General features: G+C 32.5%; 2 protein-coding genes and 1 long non-coding RNA gene across 3 annotated transcripts in view; 2 read left to right on the forward strand and 1 right to left on the reverse strand.

Moving 5' to 3' along the window:
* Positions 1 to 4,313, forward strand: part of LOC132754613 (chondroitin sulfate proteoglycan 4-like) — a 45,824-nt gene extending 41,511 nt beyond the window's left edge. The window contains exon 4 of the mRNA XM_060745277.1: positions 28 to 4,313. Within this exon, the coding sequence (XP_060601260.1) occupies positions 28 to 2,666 (2,639 nt within the window). The 3' untranslated portion in view covers positions 2,667 to 4,313. The remainder of the gene's footprint in view (positions 1 to 27) is intronic.
* Positions 4,314 to 10,627: 6,314 nt separating this feature from the next.
* LOC132754624 (uncharacterized) lies at positions 10,628 to 12,654 on the forward strand. The gene is made up of 2 exons (XR_009629105.1): positions 10,628 to 11,270; positions 11,555 to 12,654. It is a non-coding gene; the product is annotated as an uncharacterized LOC132754624 (long non-coding RNA).
* Positions 12,655 to 16,654: 4,000 nt separating this feature from the next.
* Positions 16,655 to 21,510, reverse strand: part of LOC132754480 (TP53-binding protein 1-like) — a 33,556-nt gene continuing 28,700 nt past the window's right edge. Inside the window, exons 32-33 of the mRNA XM_060745119.1 lie at positions 21,119 to 21,192; positions 16,655 to 20,686 (exon numbers count right to left, since the gene is read on the reverse strand). Of these exons, the coding sequence (XP_060601102.1) occupies positions 20,386 to 20,686; positions 21,119 to 21,192 (375 nt within the window). The 3' untranslated portion in view covers positions 16,655 to 20,385. The remainder of the gene's footprint in view (positions 20,687 to 21,118; positions 21,193 to 21,510) is intronic.

A 21,510-nucleotide genomic window follows, 5' to 3' on the forward strand; every position in this document is an offset into this window, starting at 1 on the left:
ATTAGTTATTTTATTTCTATATTACAGGTAGCACTACTGGTGAGTTTTCCTTCCAAGTTAGTGATGGCGGTCACAATAAAAGTCCATTAAGCATTTTCCATGTGGAGGCAAGACAACTTATCCTTCAACTTCAGACTAATTCTCTTCTCAATGCATACCCAAATACAGTTCAGCCAATCACGATGAGCCATTTATTCACCTCCACTAATGACCCTAAACAGGTTAAGCCAATCATATACACCCTTATATCCAAGCCAAGGCATGGCTCTGTTGTAACAATGCTTAATGGACGAGCTGTTGAGGTGAATTCATTTAACCAGGGGGAGATAAACAATTCACAAATATTCTACATGCATTCAGACAGACTGAGTGGTTGGATCCAGAATGACAGCTTTCAATTCAAAGTTAACACACTATATGCAGAGGCATTGGATACACAGGTATTTCAAATCATGGTATCATATGGGAATTTGAATGCAGAAAATAAGAATCAGTTGATTAGAATTTCACCTATACAAGTAGATGAAGGAGGGGAAATGATTATTGCTAAAAATAACTTGGATGTCACGGAATTTGTGCGGAATCTTGAAAGATTAGAAAAACGTGTTAGATTGCGATTCAGTCTGAAAGATCCACCTCTTCACGGAAAGTTAATGTTTCGTGGATCAGACCTTGTAATTGGTGAGCAGTTTGGTCAAAGAAGTGTTAACGGACATGAGATAATTTATAAACATGATGACTCTGACACGGTGTTTGACACTTTTAATTTTACATTACATTTAAGGATACAAGATCAAAGTTTAAGAGGAGGTTTTGATGACGAGAATACATTTGGACTGGTTCTGAATGTGACTGTGCGCCCTGTGAATGATGAACCTTGTAGACTGGTTACAACTAGTCCCAGTCTGCATATTATTCAAGGTTTTACTATGGTAATAAACCAGTCTGTTCTCAACACAGTGGATAAAGACACAACACCGGATTATATCATGTACCAAATTATACGAGAAGCAGACAATGGACATGTAGCATTAATCGATGCAGAAAATATTAAAATTGATAACTTTACACAGCAAGATATTAATGATAATCGTGTAGTATTCAAACACAAGTATTACAAAGATTCGGGAGCTTTTACTTTCAGTGTGTCTGATGGAGGGCATCGGGCTTTTTATAAATCGTTCGAGATTTTTGTTACAAAATTGTACGTAAATATAACAAAAAACGCGACAGTGGAAATATTACAGTCTGATTCAACAGTTCATATTACACAGGAAAATTTAAATGTTACAACAAATGGTTTAATTGAAAATGTTTATTATGTTCTGAGAGGACAACCATATTATGGCAAAATATATGTGAACAGCAAAAATATGGATTATTTCAGTCAAAAGGAAATAAATGAAAATAGGGTTGTTTACAAACAAATGGATTTAACAGCTAGTATGGACTTTATTTCTTTGTCAAAGATTACATATCGATACAGATCTGGATCTTTGGCATTGGATGTACATGAAAATGTTGAAAAGATAAATATTAAAGTGAAACCTTTAGTTGTGACAGGGCCATTGTCCACTGCAAAAACTGAAAAGGTTGCCTTGACTTTGTTAAATTTAGATGCTGCAAAGCTTGCTGAGAGGACTGGTGATAATCCAAAATATAGATTAAAATACGGTCCATATTTTGGTAAAATTATGAAGAAAAGGACGTTTTCTAAAAGGCAAGTTTATCATGAAAGTTTCAGAGATTCTTCGGGATTTCAGGCTGTAGATGAATTTAGTCATGAAGATATTGTTTACATGAAAGTTTATTATGAAACTGATAGTAATCGTGTACACAGTGCCAGTCAAGATAATTTTACATACTCTTTAACTGCATTTAATGTGCAGCCAGCGGAAGGCGTGTTTTATATTGACTTACAGCCTTCCGGACACACACCAGTGATTCCTGTAACAAAAACTTCTAAAAGAGAACCAGTCACTTTTAAACCAGTGACACAGTCTAGTGAAGATTCTCAAAAGGGAGTTAACTCTCCTATAAATGAAGGATCAGTTGAACCTAGTCGTTTAAAACAAAATCATGTCATCATTTTAGCTGTTTCCATTCCATTATTATTAATCATCATCATCACTTTAATCATTGTATATCTAGTTTGGAGAGGAAGGAGAAAAAGAGACTACAATCCATCAACTAAGAAATCGCCACGGTTACGACCGCATATTAGTGGTCCGTACCAAATAGAACAGCCACATATTCAAATTAAACCACAAGAACAAGACAGTGGTGTTTCAGATGACAGTCAATCTGTAGTTGAATATGAAAATACACAGAACATTCCCGGTGTAAACCAACCTGTGTCAGAAGAGGCAGACGTCATAACACCAATGCTATCTAAAGATCCATTACATGAAATGATGCGTGATACAAGTATTCCGCGTTCACCCGATGTAACGCGTACAGAAATAAGTAGCACTGTACCAACGTGTAAAGTTACGCCACTAATAGACAATGATTTAGAAGGGGCTGTTGGTGGGATAGAGGAGAGAGATCAGTCAATTAGCAGTATGGGTGATATGATAGAATGGATCACTAACGATCCGGAACTCTTACAACATTGTAGTTCCTCTAGCCCACCGGTTCTACGTAAAAGCCAGTACTGGGTATAATTCTAGTGATATATAATCTACAAATGTGTAAAAATTCCAGTACTTGGTCTAATACAATCTAGTGATATTATGTTCTTAAACTCTCAAGTACCTGTTTTTGTGTTAAAGCCATTTTATAATGTACATGTATATGTCTTATATTGAAAAATGATGCTTTATTTGAAACTACCATTACTTACACTAGCTTTTAAAGTGGGGACATGTTTTTTTTTTTTCATGTTTCCAATTTTCATATTTGTTAGTTTACATGAATTTGAACATTGATTGTTTTTATGAGATAAGGAAACTGGTGTAGTTTTAGATAGAACCATAAACTGTAATGCCTTCAAAATAATTTAAGGTTAGCAAAAAAAAAATCTATTTCAAGTTTAATAAGATATTAAAAGATCTGATTTTAAATGTTGTCAAACTGACTGATCAATTGTCTTTAAAGTTTTTACAATAATCTCAAACATAATTTACTTAAAAATTACTTGTTTTTTGCTGTTTTTAGCTCACCTGACACAAAGTGACAGGGTGAGCTTTTGTGATCGCTTTTCGTCCGGCGTCCGTCAGTCTGTCCGTCGTCCGTCCGTAAACTTTTCCTTTAAATGACATCTCCTCATTAACCACTGAGCCAATTTCATCCAAACTTCGCAGGAATGTTCCTTTGGTGGTCACCTTTAAAAATTGTTCAAAGAATTTAATTCCATGCAGAACTCTGGTTGCCATGGAAACCGAAAGAAAAATCTTTAAATATCTTCTTTTAAACAACCCTAAAGGCTAGAGCTTTAATATTTGGCATGAAACATCTTCTAATGAGTGTCTACCAAGTTTGTTCAAATAAAAGCCCTGGGGTCGAAATTGGCCCCGCCCCAGGGGGTCATTGTTTTTCCCGATATGCATATAGTAAAAACTTAAAAAATCTTCTTTTAAAGAACCCAAAGAGCTACAGCTAAGATATTTGGCATGAAACATCTTCTAGTGAGTGTCTACCAAGTTTGTTCAAATAAAAGCCCTGGGGTCAAAATTGGCCCTGCCCCCAGGGGGTCATAGATTTTCCCTATATGCATATAGTAAAAACTTAAAAATCTTCTTTTAACGAACTGTAAGAGCTAGAGCTTAGATATTTGGCATGAAACATCTTCTAGTGAATGTCTACCAAGTTTGTTCAAATAAAAGCCCTGGGGTCAAAATTGGCCCCGCCCCAGGGGGTCATTGATTTTCCCTATATGCATATAGTAAAAACTTTAAAAAATCTTCTTTTAAAAGAACCCAAAAGAGCTAGAGCTAAGATATTTGGCATGAAACATCTTCTAGTGAGTGTCTACCAAGTTTGTTCAAATAAAAGCCCTGGGGTCAAAATTGACCCCGCCCCAGTGGGTCATTGATTTTCCCTATATGCACATAGTAAAAACTTAAAAAATCTTCTTTTAAAGAACCGTAAGAGCTAGAGCTTAGATAATTGGCATGAAACATCTTCTAGTGAATGTCTACCAAGTTTGTTCAAATAAAAGTCCTGGGGTCAAAATTGGCCCCGCCCCAGGGGGTCATTGATTTTCCCTATATGCATATAGTAAAAACTTAAAAAATCTTTATTTTAAAGAACCCAGAGAGCTAGAGCTAAGATATTTAGCATGAAACATATTCTAATGGGTGTCTACCAAGTATGTTCAAATAAAAGCCCTGGGGTCAAAAACTGGCCCCGGGGGGGGGGGGGGGTCATTGATTTTCCTTATTTGATTTTCCTTATATGTGTTTTAGCAAAAACTTTAAAAAATCTTCTTTGAAAAAACCCAAAGCTCTAGCTAGAGTTTAGATATCAAGCATGAAACATCTTTAAGTAAATATCTACAAAGTTTGTTCAAATAAAAGCCTGGGGGTCAAAACTGGCCCTGACCCAGGGTTGTCATTTTCTTTAACTATATGTGTATAGTAAAAAAACTTAAAAAATCTTCTTTTAAAAAACCCAATGAGCTAGAACTTAGATGTTTAGCATGAAACATCTTCTTATGGGTGTTTACCAAGTCTGTTCAAATAAACAAATAAAAGCCCTTGGGTAAAAAATTGGCCCGGGGGGGGGGGGGGGGGGGATGGGGGGCTATATACAGTGAGCGACCTCAGGGCCATCATGGCCCTCTTGTTTGTTTATGTTTTTTAAGCTATATAACTGCTAGACTAGTGTCATGTTGCATAGTCAAAATGTTGTTGATTTTATAAGCTGATTTTGTTAATGACATTTATGTTTACAGTTGCCTCTTTTTTTGCAATTCAAACCACATAATGCATAATTTTTTCCTGAAATTAAGATAATTTTATAAAACAATTTACATTATTGAAATGTTGTCTGATTTTTATTTTTAATTAAAATTAATTTAAAAAAAAAGAAAGAAAACCTCAATATTTTTATGGATAATTTCATTGGTTGTTTTATAAGCTCTGTTCTAAACAGACGGACTGGTAGTGAGTTTTATTTTAGAACTTTTATATTTTACTGTTCTCATGTACTAAGATCGTATTTATATGTGTTGTTTATTTTAAAACAATGCAGTGTAAGTGATTCTTTTATACTTACAGTAGTCAGAATTTTAACTGACTTTAAACTGATGATGAAGTTGTGCTAGCAAAAAATACTCATTTTCACATTTATGTATGAATTAACAAAATTTAACAGTTTGTTTGCTATGATATATAAATACATTAGATATTTTGCTTTAGCTATGTTTATCACTTCTATATTTTTGTTATACATGTATTAATATATTTTGTGTTTGAAGTATGTCCTTTGATTAATTTGATTGCAGCAGAATATAGTATTTCATAGTATTTCCTTTAATTTGCAATCTAGAACAGTTTTGTTTTATAATTGAACATGGAATAAATTCAAACATAGGTTTTTTATTGTCAAAAATTATGTTTTTAAGATTTGACCATGAAGATGTGCAAGGTTGTGGCTGCTTAAAAAGAAAAAAACTTTAGGAGAAATTTCAATTTTCCTAAAGCTATATGTTTTATGAACCCTTTGATTGCTATCACTAATAGTAATGATAACACAAGTATTACACCAGTATAGATTTAGGCCAAGTCCGTCCTTCTGAGCAATATGACCAGTAATACCAAAGTGTTACAACATTGTTAAGTTAGGCCAAGTATGTCCTTCTGAGCAATATGACCAGTAATACCAAAGTGTTACAACATTGTTAAGTTAGGCCAAGTCTGTCCTTCTGAGCAATATGACCAGTAATATCAAAGTGTTACAACATTGTTAAGTAAGGCCAAGTCTGTCCTTCTGAGCAGTATGACCAGTAATATCAAAGTGTTACAACATTGTTAAGTAAGGCCAAGTCTGTCCTTCTGAGCAGTATGACCAAGTAATATCAAAGTGTTACAACATTGTTTAAGTAAGGCCAAGTCTGTCCTTCTGAGCAGTATGACCAGTAATATCAAAGTGTTACAACATTGTTAAGTAAGGCCAAGTCTGTCCTTCTGAGCAGTATGACCAGTAATATCAAAGTGTTACAACATTGTTAAGTAAGGCCAAGTCTGTCCTTCTGAGCAGTATGACCAGTAATATCAAAGTGTTACAACATTGTTAAGTTAGGCCAAGTCTGTCCTTCTGAGCAATATGACCAGTAATATCAAAGTGTTACAACATTGTTAAGTAAGGCCAAGTCTGTCCTTCTGAGCAATATGACCAGTAATATCAAAGTGTTACAACATTGTTAAGTTAGGCCAAGTCTGTCCTTCTGAGCAATATGACCAGTAATATCAAAGTGTTACAACATTGTTAAGTAAGGCCAAGTCTGTCCTTCTGAGCAGTATGACCAGTAATATCAAAGTGTTACAACATTGTTAAGTAAGGCCAAGTATGTCCTTCTGAGCAATATGACCAGTAATATCAAAGTGTTACAACATTGTTAAGTAAGGCCAAGTCTGCCCTTCTGTGCAGTATGCATAGACACTAAAAAGTCAGCTACTGAATTTTATACTTTGATACTGCCAGTACAAACAGACTGTTCAAAATTCAAAGCCTATTATATGTAGAGAAAATTAGAAGAATAAGGGGTTAACTTGATATCATTTATGCTTTTGTTTTCAAATTTGTCATTTTATTATTGAGAGCCCCCCCCCCCTCCCCCTTAAATAATAAACAATAACTGTAAGGTCAGTTTTGATAAACGGTGATAGTTCATGTTTTAATGTCATATTAATGAAGGTCTTACGCCTTATTGCCAAAGTCAAGTAATTTGTGATGAAAAAACAACTAAACTAAATGTATTTGAACAGAAAGTTTACCTAGTTCATAAACAAGAAGGTTTAGAATGATTGAGGGGAAAGAAGCACATATGTTAACTTTATCTCTGTATCCACCCACTCTTAAATCATTGTAGAACCCTGTTGTGAAAGATATAAAACAATTTCCATTCATTCTTACTTTTTCCTATGATGTGGAAGAAATGTCAAGGTGTTTTTTGTTTGATTAAATCTAAACAATTTTGAATGCATTTCTTTCTTTGTGTGTACACTGTATTCATATTAAATCTTCATGTACAGGTAGTGATATTTTATGATTTTTTGTCTGTTTAATATTTGATTTATGATTGCAGAAATTGAATACATTTAACTACAATTACATTTCAGTATGCATGAAGTGTCAAGATATTACTTATTTGTGAATGTTAAATGGGTGTAGGTTAAGATATTGTGCAAAAAGGAGTCATGTGAACAGTTTTTCACTGACATAAATTTGTTGCATTATTGATAAACATTCAACCTGCTGACTTTTTTAAATGGACTTGTCCAGTGTTCCATTTTAGAACTGCCCATTAAATAATGTGAATATCAGAATGACCACTTAAGTAAGTAAGCCAACAATATAGAGCCTGGTCAGATGACACAAATGTGAAGGCTGGATTGGCTCAGTACTGGTGGCAAAGGTTAATCACTTTCGGTTCCATCAGGTTATGGGTTAACAATTTGTATGGTAGTGGGTAAACTTTAATTAATGCGGCACCTTCAACTTGCCATAGCTTTCTAAACTTTATAGTTAAAGAAATCCAAATATCTGTCTCTTTATTTAATCTGTGTGTAAGGTTAACAGTTCTTCATGGATGGTGTTTATGATGATGTGTATTATACAGATGTTTACAGTTACAGAAAATATATAGAAACAATAGTCAAACAGAAAATATACAGAAACAATAGTCAACTGTGTAATATTCTGGAGTATTGAATCAATGATGGTAACATCAGACAATCACAAACCTTACTCTTCACTTTATATTGAATATTTAAGTAGGTTAATAAAATTTATGAGGTTAAAATTTATTTTGTTAAGTAATAAAACCATCATGCGTAAAATTGCAATTTATGCAGTGAAATTACAGTAAATTACTATTTTATTAATTTAATTTCAGTTTTATTTATCTGCAAAATTATTTTATATATTGCAATATTCTCTTGGCATCTAATATTTACACTTATATTCTAAACAAACGAAATGAAATTGATCAATTTATATTCTGTTTATTATAAGAATCTTCAATTTATGACTTAATTTGAAAATGCATACTTACGATAAAAACTTGTGAACCATTTCACACACTTGATAGATTTTGAATTTCCCTGCCAAATTGTGTGTATTATGTAATTTAATTTACCAATAAACTTTGAAAGTAGATATAATTTACCAATCAATATAAGCTGTTGAACTACTTGAATGTTTCTGTTAAGTGTTGTATAAGTTAATGGGTGCCAAGGTACTTGAAAATAATGAATTATAGCGGAAAACTCCTACACTAATGTCTGGCTTTAATTCATATGCAAGAACAATCAATGTAAATAAATAACATTTTCTAGTCATGAAATATTAACACCTAAATATAAACACTAAAAATAACACTAATTCAATTATTGCTGACTTTGCAGTTTTATAATTGATTCATTTATATGCATTGTTTGAGTATACAGTCTATACAGACTCTGCCTGAAAGTGACACAGTGGTCTCTGTTGCGAGGTAGACTTTCATTACAGATTAAGATATGTATTGTGAATTATGTTATATGTAATGAAATAATAGGTGTTAATGAAATTATAGGTCTATTAGACAGGCTTTTGTCCTTAATATTTAAGGACCATGTCATTGGGATTGCCAGCAGTATTTTGGTCAAAATGAACGTGATAACAGCTCCCACCTTTGACACCAATGTTTTGACTGATAAAAAAAAAAGTCTTGTCCAACAATAGGGGTGAAATCTATTATTCTATTGGCTCTGTTTGACCCTTAAAATGGATCAATAAACAATGTTCTGTATTTATAGATAATTTATTACACAGGTTAGACTGTATATGTACTACATTTTGTTATTACATGTATTTTACATTATGATGATTGTATCATGTACATTATGGATTATCAGATTATCTTTTATGTAATTTAATGATATTGGACTACTTTAATGTAAAATTCTATCATTCCTTTTCATTGGAAAACAAACCTATTTGTATATTTTGACTCATTTATAGTAGTTCACTTTTATTTTAATCATTTTCTACCTCTTGGAGCATTAAAATTTTTTAATACATTCATTTTCAATTGATTTGGAACAAAATTGTTTGAAATTTTTATTTCACATAGTCACAGAGATACGTGTTAAATCAATATTTTTTGCTGATGATCAAATTGTGAAATGTTAATGTACTTATATCTTTGTTGCTTTAAATATTTCTGTATAATATGCATTATGTGGTCATTATGATGCCAAATTTTTTATTGATATGCAGACATTGATGTTTGTATTGGATCAGCTTTGAAATTAAGGACATACAAAGCACTATTTTTCATGTTTATAATATCATCTAAAAATATCGTGATAGAGAATTTGAAAAAAATAATATTGTAGGTATATTGACTTGTATTCATTAATAATTCTAAAATCATTACAGATCGTTGTTTTGTTTCATTAATTTTACATGATAAGAACAAAAAAAGTTTTGCAAAGAAAATCATAATTATGTACCAAAGAGTCATTTTAACTACACACCATGTTTTAACTACTTTATAGAATGGCATTTGTGTTTTTTAACATGATACATTATTCATGTATATAGCTAAGTCCTGTTTATGTATGCAAATTTTGAAGTTTTTATAGAAAACATTATAATTATGCCTTTAATGTGCATTATATGCATCAGCGGCCATAAATCCCACTACTTTTATCATGTTTTTTACTTTACAGTAAGTTCTAGAATTGTTGAATGCTTAAGTAATTGAAATATTATTATACAAAAGTTCTTGGCCACTTCCATGTTTTTGTGTATGACCAAGGTAGGATGCCAATGATTTGTTACCAATCATTATAAACTTACTTCTCATCTTTGAGTATCATTTGTTTGTATGTATTTAACATATATCAATGTTCACATGTGCTTATTGTTCATTGTTTACCCTTTGAGTGCTAGTTATGATATTAATTGACCTATATTCTGTCACCAAGATGGACTCAGGCTAGCCAGTCTACACATCTGTACTGTCACACCAGACACTGTAATGTTACTCTATATTAATATTTTAATGCTAAAATCTCTAAATCTTACAATGGACTGCTCCAAAGGCAATGTAGGACTAATTCTTTATATAAATTTAAGTATTTAAGGGAACAAATGCTGTATCTACATATATATCCACACAAAATTCCGGAAATAGAAAAAGAAAACAGTAACTTCATCAAAATATGCCAAATGCATTAAGAAAATATTAGAAATCTAGGTACAGCAAAGTAAAGGAAGTAGGAATATTTTTTCTCTAATAACAAATACTCACCAGGGTATGTGCTTTTATGGCATTATATAACAAATGACAAGGTTAACTTTATCAGCATCCAAACAGCTGATTTACATGTTTTGCATGAACAATATTTCTTTTTGAATTTGTTTTTTTTTAGGATTTGTCTTTAAGGACCATATATCATAGAACTTGTACTCTTTTATTATATGCCCGAAAGAATTTCGGGCATATTATGTTATACCCCCTGGCGTCCGTCCGTCCGTCCGTCCGTCCGTTAGCAATTTGGTTTCCGGAGCATAACTTAAGTTCCATTTGTCCCACAGTATTCAAACTTCATAGGATGATTGTCCATATTGGGTAGAAGACCCCTATTGATTTTGGGGTCACAAGGTCAAAGGTCAAGGTCACTATGACCTTAAAACTGAAAACAGTTTCCGGAGCATAACTTAAGTTCCATTTGGCCCACAGTGTTCAAACTTCATAGGATGATTGTCCATATTGGGTAGAAGACCCCTATTGATTTTGGGCTCACAAGGTCAAAGGTCAAGGTCACTATGACCTTAAAACTGAAAACAGTTTCCGGAGCATAACTTAAGTTCCATTTGGCCCACAGTGTTCAAACTTCATAGGATGATTGTCCATATTGGGTAGAAGACCCCTATTGATTTTGTGGTCACAAGGTCAAAGGTCAAGGTCACTATGACCTTAAAACTGAAAACAGTTTCCGGAGCATAACTTAAGTTCCATTTGGCCCACAGTGTTCAAACTTCATAGGATGATTGTCCATATTGGGTTGAAGACCCCTATTGATTTTGGGGTCACAAGGTCAAAGGTCAAGGTCACTTTTACTTAGAAATTGAAAACAGTTTCTTTAGCATAACTTAAGTTCAATTTTGCTCACAATATTCAAACTTCATAGGATGATTGTCCATATGAGGTAGAAGACTCCTAGTGATTTTGGGGTCACAAGGTCAAAAGTCAAGGTCACTATGACCTTAAAACTAAAAACAGTTGTCGGAACATAACTTAAGTTTCATTTCGCCCACTGTGTTTAAACTTCATAGTATGATTGTCCATATTGGGTAGAAGACCCCTATTGATTTTGGGGTCACAAGGTCAAAGGTCACTATTACCTTAGAAATGAAAACAGTTTCCGGGGCATAACTTAAGTTCCATTTGGACCACAATATTGAAACTTCAAAGGATGATTGTCTTGTGAAGGAGGTAATGATACTTTATTTAATTCCCATGTCTTACAAATTCTTCATCTTTACTAAAAAAAAAAAAAAATCACTTTCGGGCATATAATGCTCCGCCTAGCGGTGCTCTTGTTAGTGTTTAAACAATCTACAAAATAGTTTGTTATATGAGCCGCGTCACGACAAAACCAACATAGTGCGTTTGCGACCAGCATGGATCCAGACCAGCCTGCACATCCGCGCAGTCTGATAAGGATCCATGCTGTTAGCTATCAGTTTCTCTACTTGTAATAGGGTTGGTAAGCGAACAGCATGGATCCTGATCAGACTGCGCAGATGTTGGTTTTGTTGTGACGCGGCTCATATATATCATTTATTGAATACAGTAAGAGTTTGTCTCTGTATTAGAGAATACATTTATATACCCATGAAAGAGAAACATTGTATTTGCTATACTTATATATCTTGTTACACATGATTGTATGCTTATTTAATGATTTTGTCATTTTTGAAATAGATGTTAACAATATACAGGGCTATATTGTACTTGTTTAAAATGTGCATTTTACAAACATTTAGTCTTGTCCAAAGTAGGAACTTTAAAAACCATGTTCATCTATGTCTTGTATGGTAACATTCTACACATTATAATACTGTATCTGAGACCCTCCAAAAAAGTCCATGGATTTCACGTTTTTGAAAAAGATACAGTATTTTTGATTTTCAGTAGGTATTTTTGATTTTCAGTAAAATAAGGAACAATAATATAATACAGTAATAGTTTTTTTATTAAAAGAGAAATAAAATCTTATTTTTTCTTTATTCAAGTTGCTTATGAATGTTATATCTAAATAGTTTGTAATTTTATTTTCTGTATTAACATTAATGTGCCTGAGGTAAGTTTTTTGTCTTGGGCCTAACTTTGTTTATAATACTGGTCACTATCATAATACAAATTTGTTATCATTATTTATGCATTTTTTGCATTTGATAAAATAAATATATACATGAATTAGATATAAAGGTATTTGTTCTTCTTTTACCCCCCCCCCCGCCACCCAAATTGGTGGCATAGAGCTTTTGTCTGTCCATCTGTCTGTCGGCACTACGAAATAGGGATAGGTGGCCGTCTAACTGTAAACAGAACAAAAGGCAACTATCGTTCCTCTGGCAATGTAAGTACCTGTCCGAATTGGGAAATAGGACCATTTCTATTGTTATTCTCTTTCGTTAAATAGAGGTCCATTGGCCCTTTCCTCTATTTCTACAGAATGAATTCTATTGGTAACTGTACTTTCTCTTTGGTGTCATTCATTCTATAAGGCATGTATTTGGCTATTTTCCTTTATGTTGCTGAAAAGAACAATGAGAGAACAATAGCCTCATAATAATTGTCCTGTCCATAACTTTGTTATTGGATGGATTTTGAATATGACATAAATGTCATAAAAGATGATGCGTCACATGCAAGGCTTGAGATATGTAGGTCTAAATTTCAAGGTCACATTGGACTTGGAATTACAGTTGACTCTCAATAAGTCAAAATCGCTTTACTCGAAATTCCGCGTTGGTCGAAGAATTTCTAAAGTCCCATCATATTTTCTTCTTTATCTTTGTATTTTAACTCTGCTTAGGTCAAATTTTGACTTACCGAGACTCATGTTTAGTCGAAACGAAAATTTGGTCCCGTCAATTAAAGTCCAACATATTTTCATCTCAATTAGTCGAAGTGTGAAAACAGCCGACTAATCAAAGGTCGGCGACATCAAGGTGAGATGTTGTCACTCGTGATTCACACGTTTCATAGTATTTTTAAATGCCGGTCATCATATATTATTAGCACGTCGTAAAAGTGGCTTTAATCGGTTCCAGGACTTAATTGCTTTTAAAAGTTAACACACTTGCATTTATGTCATTGCTACGAATGTTTGTGTTTATGTTTCACTATTAATAGATAATACACATGTTTATGTTTCACTATAAATATGCATGTATTAAATTTTGAATGATATATTTTGTTCATTTATAATTTGTAGTTGTAAGGGATTTACCGCCATTTCAACGGTTAGATTTTGCACATTCCATCAGGCACATGTATATACATGTACGAATGTCAATGTAATGGCGGCAGATCCACGTTACTCGAATTCCGTTTCTCTCGAAGTGAAATGCCCAGTCCCTTGGATTTCGAGTTACTGAGAGTCAACTGTATTTATAAGAGTGCATTGATGGTTGTGTCCAGTTAGCAATTCTGTTATTCCTGAGCAAACAAAGAGTACTTCCAGTGTCCTATCACTGGTATATAACAAGAAGGTTGAATGTGCTCAAAGTGAGTGTCCCACCACTTGTATATTTTAGTCTGGTTGATTAAGCTTGGGAGTAATGTTTTAGAAAACAAGTTGCACTGATCCATCACTGCTTTAGTTCAATAACTTCATGTGTGATTTTAAATGTGATAACATAGCTCTTTCATTATTATACATGTATTTTAGTAAAAGCTCAGTGAAGTTTTTCAAACATTAAAATACATAGTACTACACATGAAAGTTCATGAATATCTTAGTTGAGACATACTTTGGACGTCCCAGGGGGGAAGATATCCAACTTGACACAGAACAAATCAATGTATAGAGATGTGACAACCCTTACCATGCGAAATATCTAAAATTGGACTTGTTCATGTCTCAATTAGGACAAAACCATTCATCACCTTTAGGGAAAAAATTTGATTGTAGCAAGCAATATAGACTATGATGATCAGACAGTACAAATGTGTATGATAAATTCAGATGTTGCCAGAAGGCTAAGGGTTAACCAACTTGCTGTACCATCATGAAAACGGAAATCTTAAAAACCTGCTGGACTTACTTTTTTACAAAGGATAAAGTTTGTTGGTTTGCTTTGGGGTTTTACATCACATTGACACAGTATAGGTCATATCACGACATTCCAGCTTTACTGGTGGAGGAAGACCTCGGGTGCCCTTCATTGCATTATTTCAAGCACAAACGGGCACCTGAGTAGAACCAATGCCGTTCCGTAAGCTAGCTGGATAGCTTCCTCACATGAAAGAATCCAAAGTCCCTGTGGGGATTCGAACCCACAGCGGTGAGGGGCAAGTGGTTTGAAGTCAACGACCTTAACCACTCGGCCACGGACGCTCCTCAAAGGATAAAGAGCAATTCAACACAAGAGAAAAAAAAAGACAACAAAAAATATTTTCATTCAATTTATTTGATAAAATTTATCTCCAACATAAACTAAACTAAGAAAACAATTTAAAACGATGTTACACCAAATATCTTAACACCCACAGTATGAGCAAAAATCTAACAAATTTTATGAGGTACTGATGATAATAATAACTGATTCTCTTCTACAGTGACTTTTACTTTCTAGATTGAGTAAATTTAAATGCATGGCACTTAAGGCCAAGACAAGATGCCATGGACTGAGAAATGTTATATAAAACTTAAAGAGATCTGGTTTAAATAAGACATTTTAGTAAGCTGTTTCAGTGAGCCTTTCCTTTTAAAGCTGCTTTTAATAAGCACTTTCAGTGCTGGTTTAAAGTCTTTTGAGTGCTGGTTAAAATAAGCCTTTTTGTGGTGGTTTAAAGGTTTTCAGTGTTGCTTAAAAGCCTTATTAAGTCTTTTTCTGTTCTAATACTAACTTTTTTTTAACTGGTTGAATACCAGTAAAGTGTGATAAACTGGGTTCACTATATCACATACATGTAGTAGGTTTCAAGTTAACTGTCCAACTGTTTAATCTGATCTAGACCAGACAAAGGTTTGTTTTTCTGAGTTGATTAATCACAGATTATCTCCCTTTTACATTAAAGTAAGTAATAGTATTGTAGTTCATTTAAATCATACCAGCCTTGTGCTTTAACTTCTATCTTTTGGACATCAAACAGTTCTGAATGTAACAAAAATTCCAATTTGGTATATTCCTACATGCAGCTATCAGCATGTACAATGTAGTATCAAAAGATTTTATTTTCCCACTGCTGTTGGATTTTTTTTATAGTCACCAACTAAAAACAAATTTAAAGAAAACTTCCTCCTTATTTCCTATCTGCATATTCTCTTAAAATATATTTATAATGGCAAGACTAATGAATAACATTAAAAAGACTAGGCATAAAATTAATATAAAAACTTTCATTCTTTAAACCCTTATTGCAGATAAACAATATCCAATTAAAATCTAATAAAAACCAACCAATTTTGATTTCCAGAAAGTGAGTCAAGCAATAAAATTATATCATCATAAATCAAAACACAACAAAAATGGACCCTATAACACATGCAACTAACAAATTCCTACCAATTCTACACAATCATATAAAACCTCCCAACAAAAATCATACATGCCATGTCAGCAGTAGGAGTAATGTTAAACATAAGGTTGAACATAGTTTATTAGAAATTTAACAACAATCTACTGAATAATGGCTCGATGTCAAATATATGCTCATATATTCATCATAAAGGTGTTAGCTATGAAAATTATCCACAACCTCAACTAACCTTCATAAAATTAGAACAAAATACCGGTAGGTAAATACTCAATCATTTACAAGACATTCAACCATAAAACTCTCACATGCTTTGTTTAACCCCTTACTCTGCTGTAACCTGAAGTAATTAGCCCTTGCCACCAGTATAGAGCCAGGCCAGGCAACACATCTGTCTACTACACTGTAAGCTGTCCAAATTCAAATTTTTCAATTGATTTTCCCACAACAGACAATTGACAGTTCAAACAAGAGGGCCATGATGGCCCTGAGGTCGCTCACCTGTATATAGGCCTCCCCCCCCCCCCCCTGGCAGGGCCAATTTTAGTCCAAGGGCTTTTATTTGAACAAACTTGGTAGACACTCATAAGAAGATGTTTCATGCTAAACATCTAAGCTCTGAGCTCATTGGTTTTTTCAAAGAAGATTTTTAAAGTTTTTACTATACACATATAGTTAAAAACAATGACACCACTAGGGCGATGCCAGTTTTGAGTAAACTTTAGCTATTTCGGTTTTTTCACAGAAGAGTTTTAAGTTTTTGCTATACACATATAAGGAAAATCAATGACCCCCGGGGCGGGGCCAATTTTGACCCCAGGGCTTTTATTTGAACAAACTTTGTAGACACTCACTAGAAGATGTTTCATGCTTAATATCTAAACTGTAGCTATTTGGGTTTTTTCAAAGAAGATTTTTTAAGTTTTTGCTATATACATATAAGGAAAATCAATGACCCCCTGGTGGGGGGCAATTTTGACCCCAGGGCTTTTATTTGTACAAACTTGGTAGACACCCATTAGAAGATGTTTCATGCCAAATATCTAAGCTCTAGCTCTTAGGGTTTTTTAAAGAAGATATTTAAAGTTTTTTCTTTCGGTTGCCATGGCAACCAGAGTTCTGCATGGAATTAAATTCTTTGAACAATTTTTAAAGGTGACCACCAAAGGAACATTCCTGTGAAGGTTGGATGAAATTGGCTTTGTGATTTATGAGGAGATGTCATTTAAAGTAAAAGTTTACGGACGGATGGACGACGGACGAAAAGCGATCACAAAAGCTCACCCTGTCACTTTGTGACAGGTGAGCTAAAAATGGAAGCTTAGAAATTTAGCAGGTTAAGGAATCTGATCAACTTTATAAACATTGTGTAGCACTATATAACTGTGAAATTCTCTGCATGCAATATCGACACCACTCAAATTAATTCAGAAAGTTGGCACAAACAATTATTCCAATAATTATTCCACTAATTATAACATTTAGATATATTAAAGGCACATTATGCCCCAGAAACAAATATTCTTTTATGCTTTGGTATAGACAAACATAAGTTTTATGCTGTTTAGATACTATTTTTAGACCATTTTAGATGCTTATCATGTGAAAAAGGTAACTAAGAATGTGGAATTATTTGTCATAAAAGTAGCAAAAATATAAGCAAAGTAGTTTTTTGACTTCCATACAAAATATTTAACTGTACTAATTGCCAAAAAAAAAAGAAGCAAAAGAAGTTTAAAGTTATTTGGTCAATGAATAACATTTTAGAAACTATAAAAGGAAACCAATAATAATAAAATAACTTTTGAGATATAATAATAAAAGCATTTCAGATTCTATGGCATAATGGGCCATTAATTAATCAAGACAGAATTGATGGAATGCACTTTATGAGGTAAGTTGTGGTCATACATAAAAACTTAACAATATCAGAGAAAATAATCATTATGTTTAGGATCCATGTTCAACAATATCAAATATCCTGACAATATACTGAAGTTAGCTTAAATGATCTCCCCTTTTTTTAAAATGTAAAAAAAATGTTCGTTAAATTCAATTTTAAGTAATATTTTACATAATTCAAAACAACAGATATTGTAAATCTAATTTAAACATTAATTGGTTCATAAAAACAATCTCAGTACAATTCAATAAAAATTTGATGCATGATGGTATAAAACATGATATAGTCAGATGAAGGCAAATAAGGTAACAGTACAACCGCCTTATAAAGAATAAACAAAAATAAGGAAGGTGTATAGCAACAAAATATTCTCTTCTTGAGTGTTAAATAACAAGACTTTTTGTTAAAATTTCACCAGACATGATTATAACAATATGAAAATAACATGATTGTACAAGGTTGGAAATTCTTATATTTCACACTTAAAAAAGTACATATCTGAACAAGTTTCTTCAACTAAAGGAATAATTTACAACTAAAGTACATGGTATAAACCAACAGGAACAAATCTTGAAAAACTTGCAATAAACATAAAATATAGATGGCACATAATGGCAACAAAACAAAGTTTGACTTATCTGAAGTAAATGATGTTCTTGAATGGAAATAAATAGACAAATGCTAAATCTCTTAATGTAAGTAAAATGAGGAAAGAATATTTAAAAGATGAGATTAAAAATGAAAACATCACTAAACCACTGAAATGTAACTAATAAGATATACGTAAGAGAACAATATTTCCAAGATGCAATAAATTTGTATCAAAATCATTAAAATTAGGTTTAAGATGCAAGTTGTAAATAGTTATAAATGAAAGTTTTCAAAAAAAGGGACAATATAAAAATCGATACATGTATTTTCAGAATGCAATAAATAATGAAAGAAACGAAATTAATGATTGATGATGAAATAAAATACAATAGATGAACAAGAGCTCCACATGTCAATATGCAAGCTGTATAATGTTGAAATATAATAACATTCAACTTAAAAATAAAAGAAAACAAAACAAAACAGAACAAATTATTGATCAGAGACAATAATTTTACACAAGTGTCACTGTAAACCTTGACCTTTGACTAAATGACCTCAAAATTGATAGGGGTCATCCCCTTGCCATGGGCAATGTTCCTATTTAGTTTTAATGAATCATTTATTAACTGGACAGGGACTTTACACTTAGTGAGTCAATGTGACCTTGACATTCAATTTAATGACCTCAAAATCAACAGGGACAATCTATGAGTGTGGCCATGACCTTCCTCCTTCCTAACATTTAAGACAGCACACTTAAAATATTTATCAAGTTTTTGACTGGACACTGATGTGACAAAAGGACAGACTGACAGACTGTAAAGTGCCATACAATAATACAACCAAAGTTACTTTCAAGAGTTTTTGATGAGATAAAAAATGTAAAATGATTTTGGAAGAAAATGAAATTTTACAATAAATAAATGAAATAATGAATTTACAAAGATGTGAATGGGAAGCTAGGCTTATTTATATATTTTATGTTTCTACTTTATTTTACTTTCCAGTAATTAGGTACAACATAAACAGTTATTTAAATATTTGAAATTTGGTGAACCCAATTTACCCTGCATTTATCAATTTTAAAAATATACCCATATTTATTATGCATAATTTAATACCCAAGACAATGGTAAAAACATGATTATATTCTACTATAACATTTTTTACTGAACACTTGTTTATAAAATGAACACAAATATGTTTAAAATATACTGGTTGAAATATTAGAATATATATCTTAGAACAAGATGTTTTACACTTAAACAAGGGAAACTTAAAACCATGACAATGTTAGTACCACAAGAAACATAATCATATTCACATTCCATGAAAATGTTTCATCTGAAATCTGTAAATAAATCTAGATCCTAAACAAATTAAACCTCCTGCAAAATTTGATTCAAATTAATACTCCACCCTAACAATTAATTAAAACATATTCCAATATTTCTTATCTAATCCACATGCCATTAACATTTTTAATTAAATCCCCATATTATGAAAAGTATTTAAGATAAATCTTAATTCCACACAAAAAAATTGGTCCCACCTATTTTTTTACTACACAAGTAAATTGAGTCCCAAGATAATTTCTAACCAATCCTTAGTCCATAAAATTTACCATTTGTTTTTATAAAATTTTCTTATTCCTAAATGTTAATGTCAACCCCTCATTGAAAGAAAAAAACCTGTATTTTACAATGGGATAGTCCTACAACAGGAATTGCATGGATAATATCTTTCTGTGAGTTTCCCTGGCCAACTGGTCTGTACATTACACAAGTGAACAAAGATCAAATGTCAAAAAACATACACAAATACATCTCCACTCCTTTAAAATATTACATCCTTCAGTAAATTTTTGCTATAAAAGAGTACATTGTTAATACTTTGTCGGCTTGGTTTTTTCATGACTAAGATGGATGAATACAGATTGTTTGAAAACCGTCAACTATGACCAGCAGTCATGGTTATATCTTGAATGTCCGGTGTAAGACATCAATCTACCATTAACTAGGCACTGAATTACCCATTCTGTACCTACAAGAGGTATAGATGCATTCTCCGCGGCCCTCTGTATAGCTGGTGTGCACGTGTTATCAGTTACTATCACATGTACATCACTATACTGTACCTGTTTATGCACGTGACATTTGGACAGTGATAGGATCTGAGTCCATGACTCAACAAACTTATTGTTTTTAGAATATACCACAGCCTTTATGCCTTGAAACACATTATTCTTCTTTCTCCTGAAAAATTAATATCAATACTTCACACAACAAACTCAGCCATGTTTGTATATATGTTAAAAACAACAGATAGATTGTCCCAGTATCTTGTGGCTGTACTTTATGGAAATATAGAAAACCTGTTTCTAGCCTGAATGACCTTAACTTGGGTTATAATTCTGTAAGCAAGTGCCTCCTGGTGCTTAAATAATGCAGTGAGCAACACCTTCTATATCAAATAATTATTATAAAGGCTGAATCAATGTGACTTAAAACTTAAAATGAAATATTACTGTATATTATTATATATTGTAACCTTTTAAAGCAGAAATCTAAAATTATTAAAATAGCAAAATATTGGTTCAATGACCAGTTCCACAAGAGTAACATGTGGTGATTTATTGCATGAGCCATTGAGTTGTTTATATATAACATTACTACATTAGTACAAACCATTCCATGATTTTCCTCTTCTCTAGACTTATACCAGCTGGTAACACATATGACTTGTCATCTAATAAATTATCCTACAATAATGAATCATCTAGAATCATTTACAAGAACTGAAATATTGCATGTACCTCTAACAATAAGAGTGGTACATTATATATATCTTGACCATAAAATACATGTATATACAAGAGAGCTTACATTATCAACAACAAAAACAACCTGAACCATGTTACGTGAACAAAACTATATTATTTTGTTAATAGGATTTTCATTCTTCAATGAAAATGAAGTAAGAATAGAAATATTGCTATCTAAGAACAGTTAACATTTTTTTCTTTGGTACACAAAACATGCTGCATATATTAACATTATGTTGAGATATTATAATGAAA

The sequence above is a fragment of the Ruditapes philippinarum genome, unplaced genomic scaffold, assembly GCF_026571515.1.
Source record: "Ruditapes philippinarum isolate M1 unplaced genomic scaffold, ASM2657151v2 ctg134_1_1_1_1, whole genome shotgun sequence".
NCBI classification, from domain to species: domain Eukaryota; kingdom Metazoa; phylum Mollusca; class Bivalvia; order Venerida; family Veneridae; genus Ruditapes; species Ruditapes philippinarum.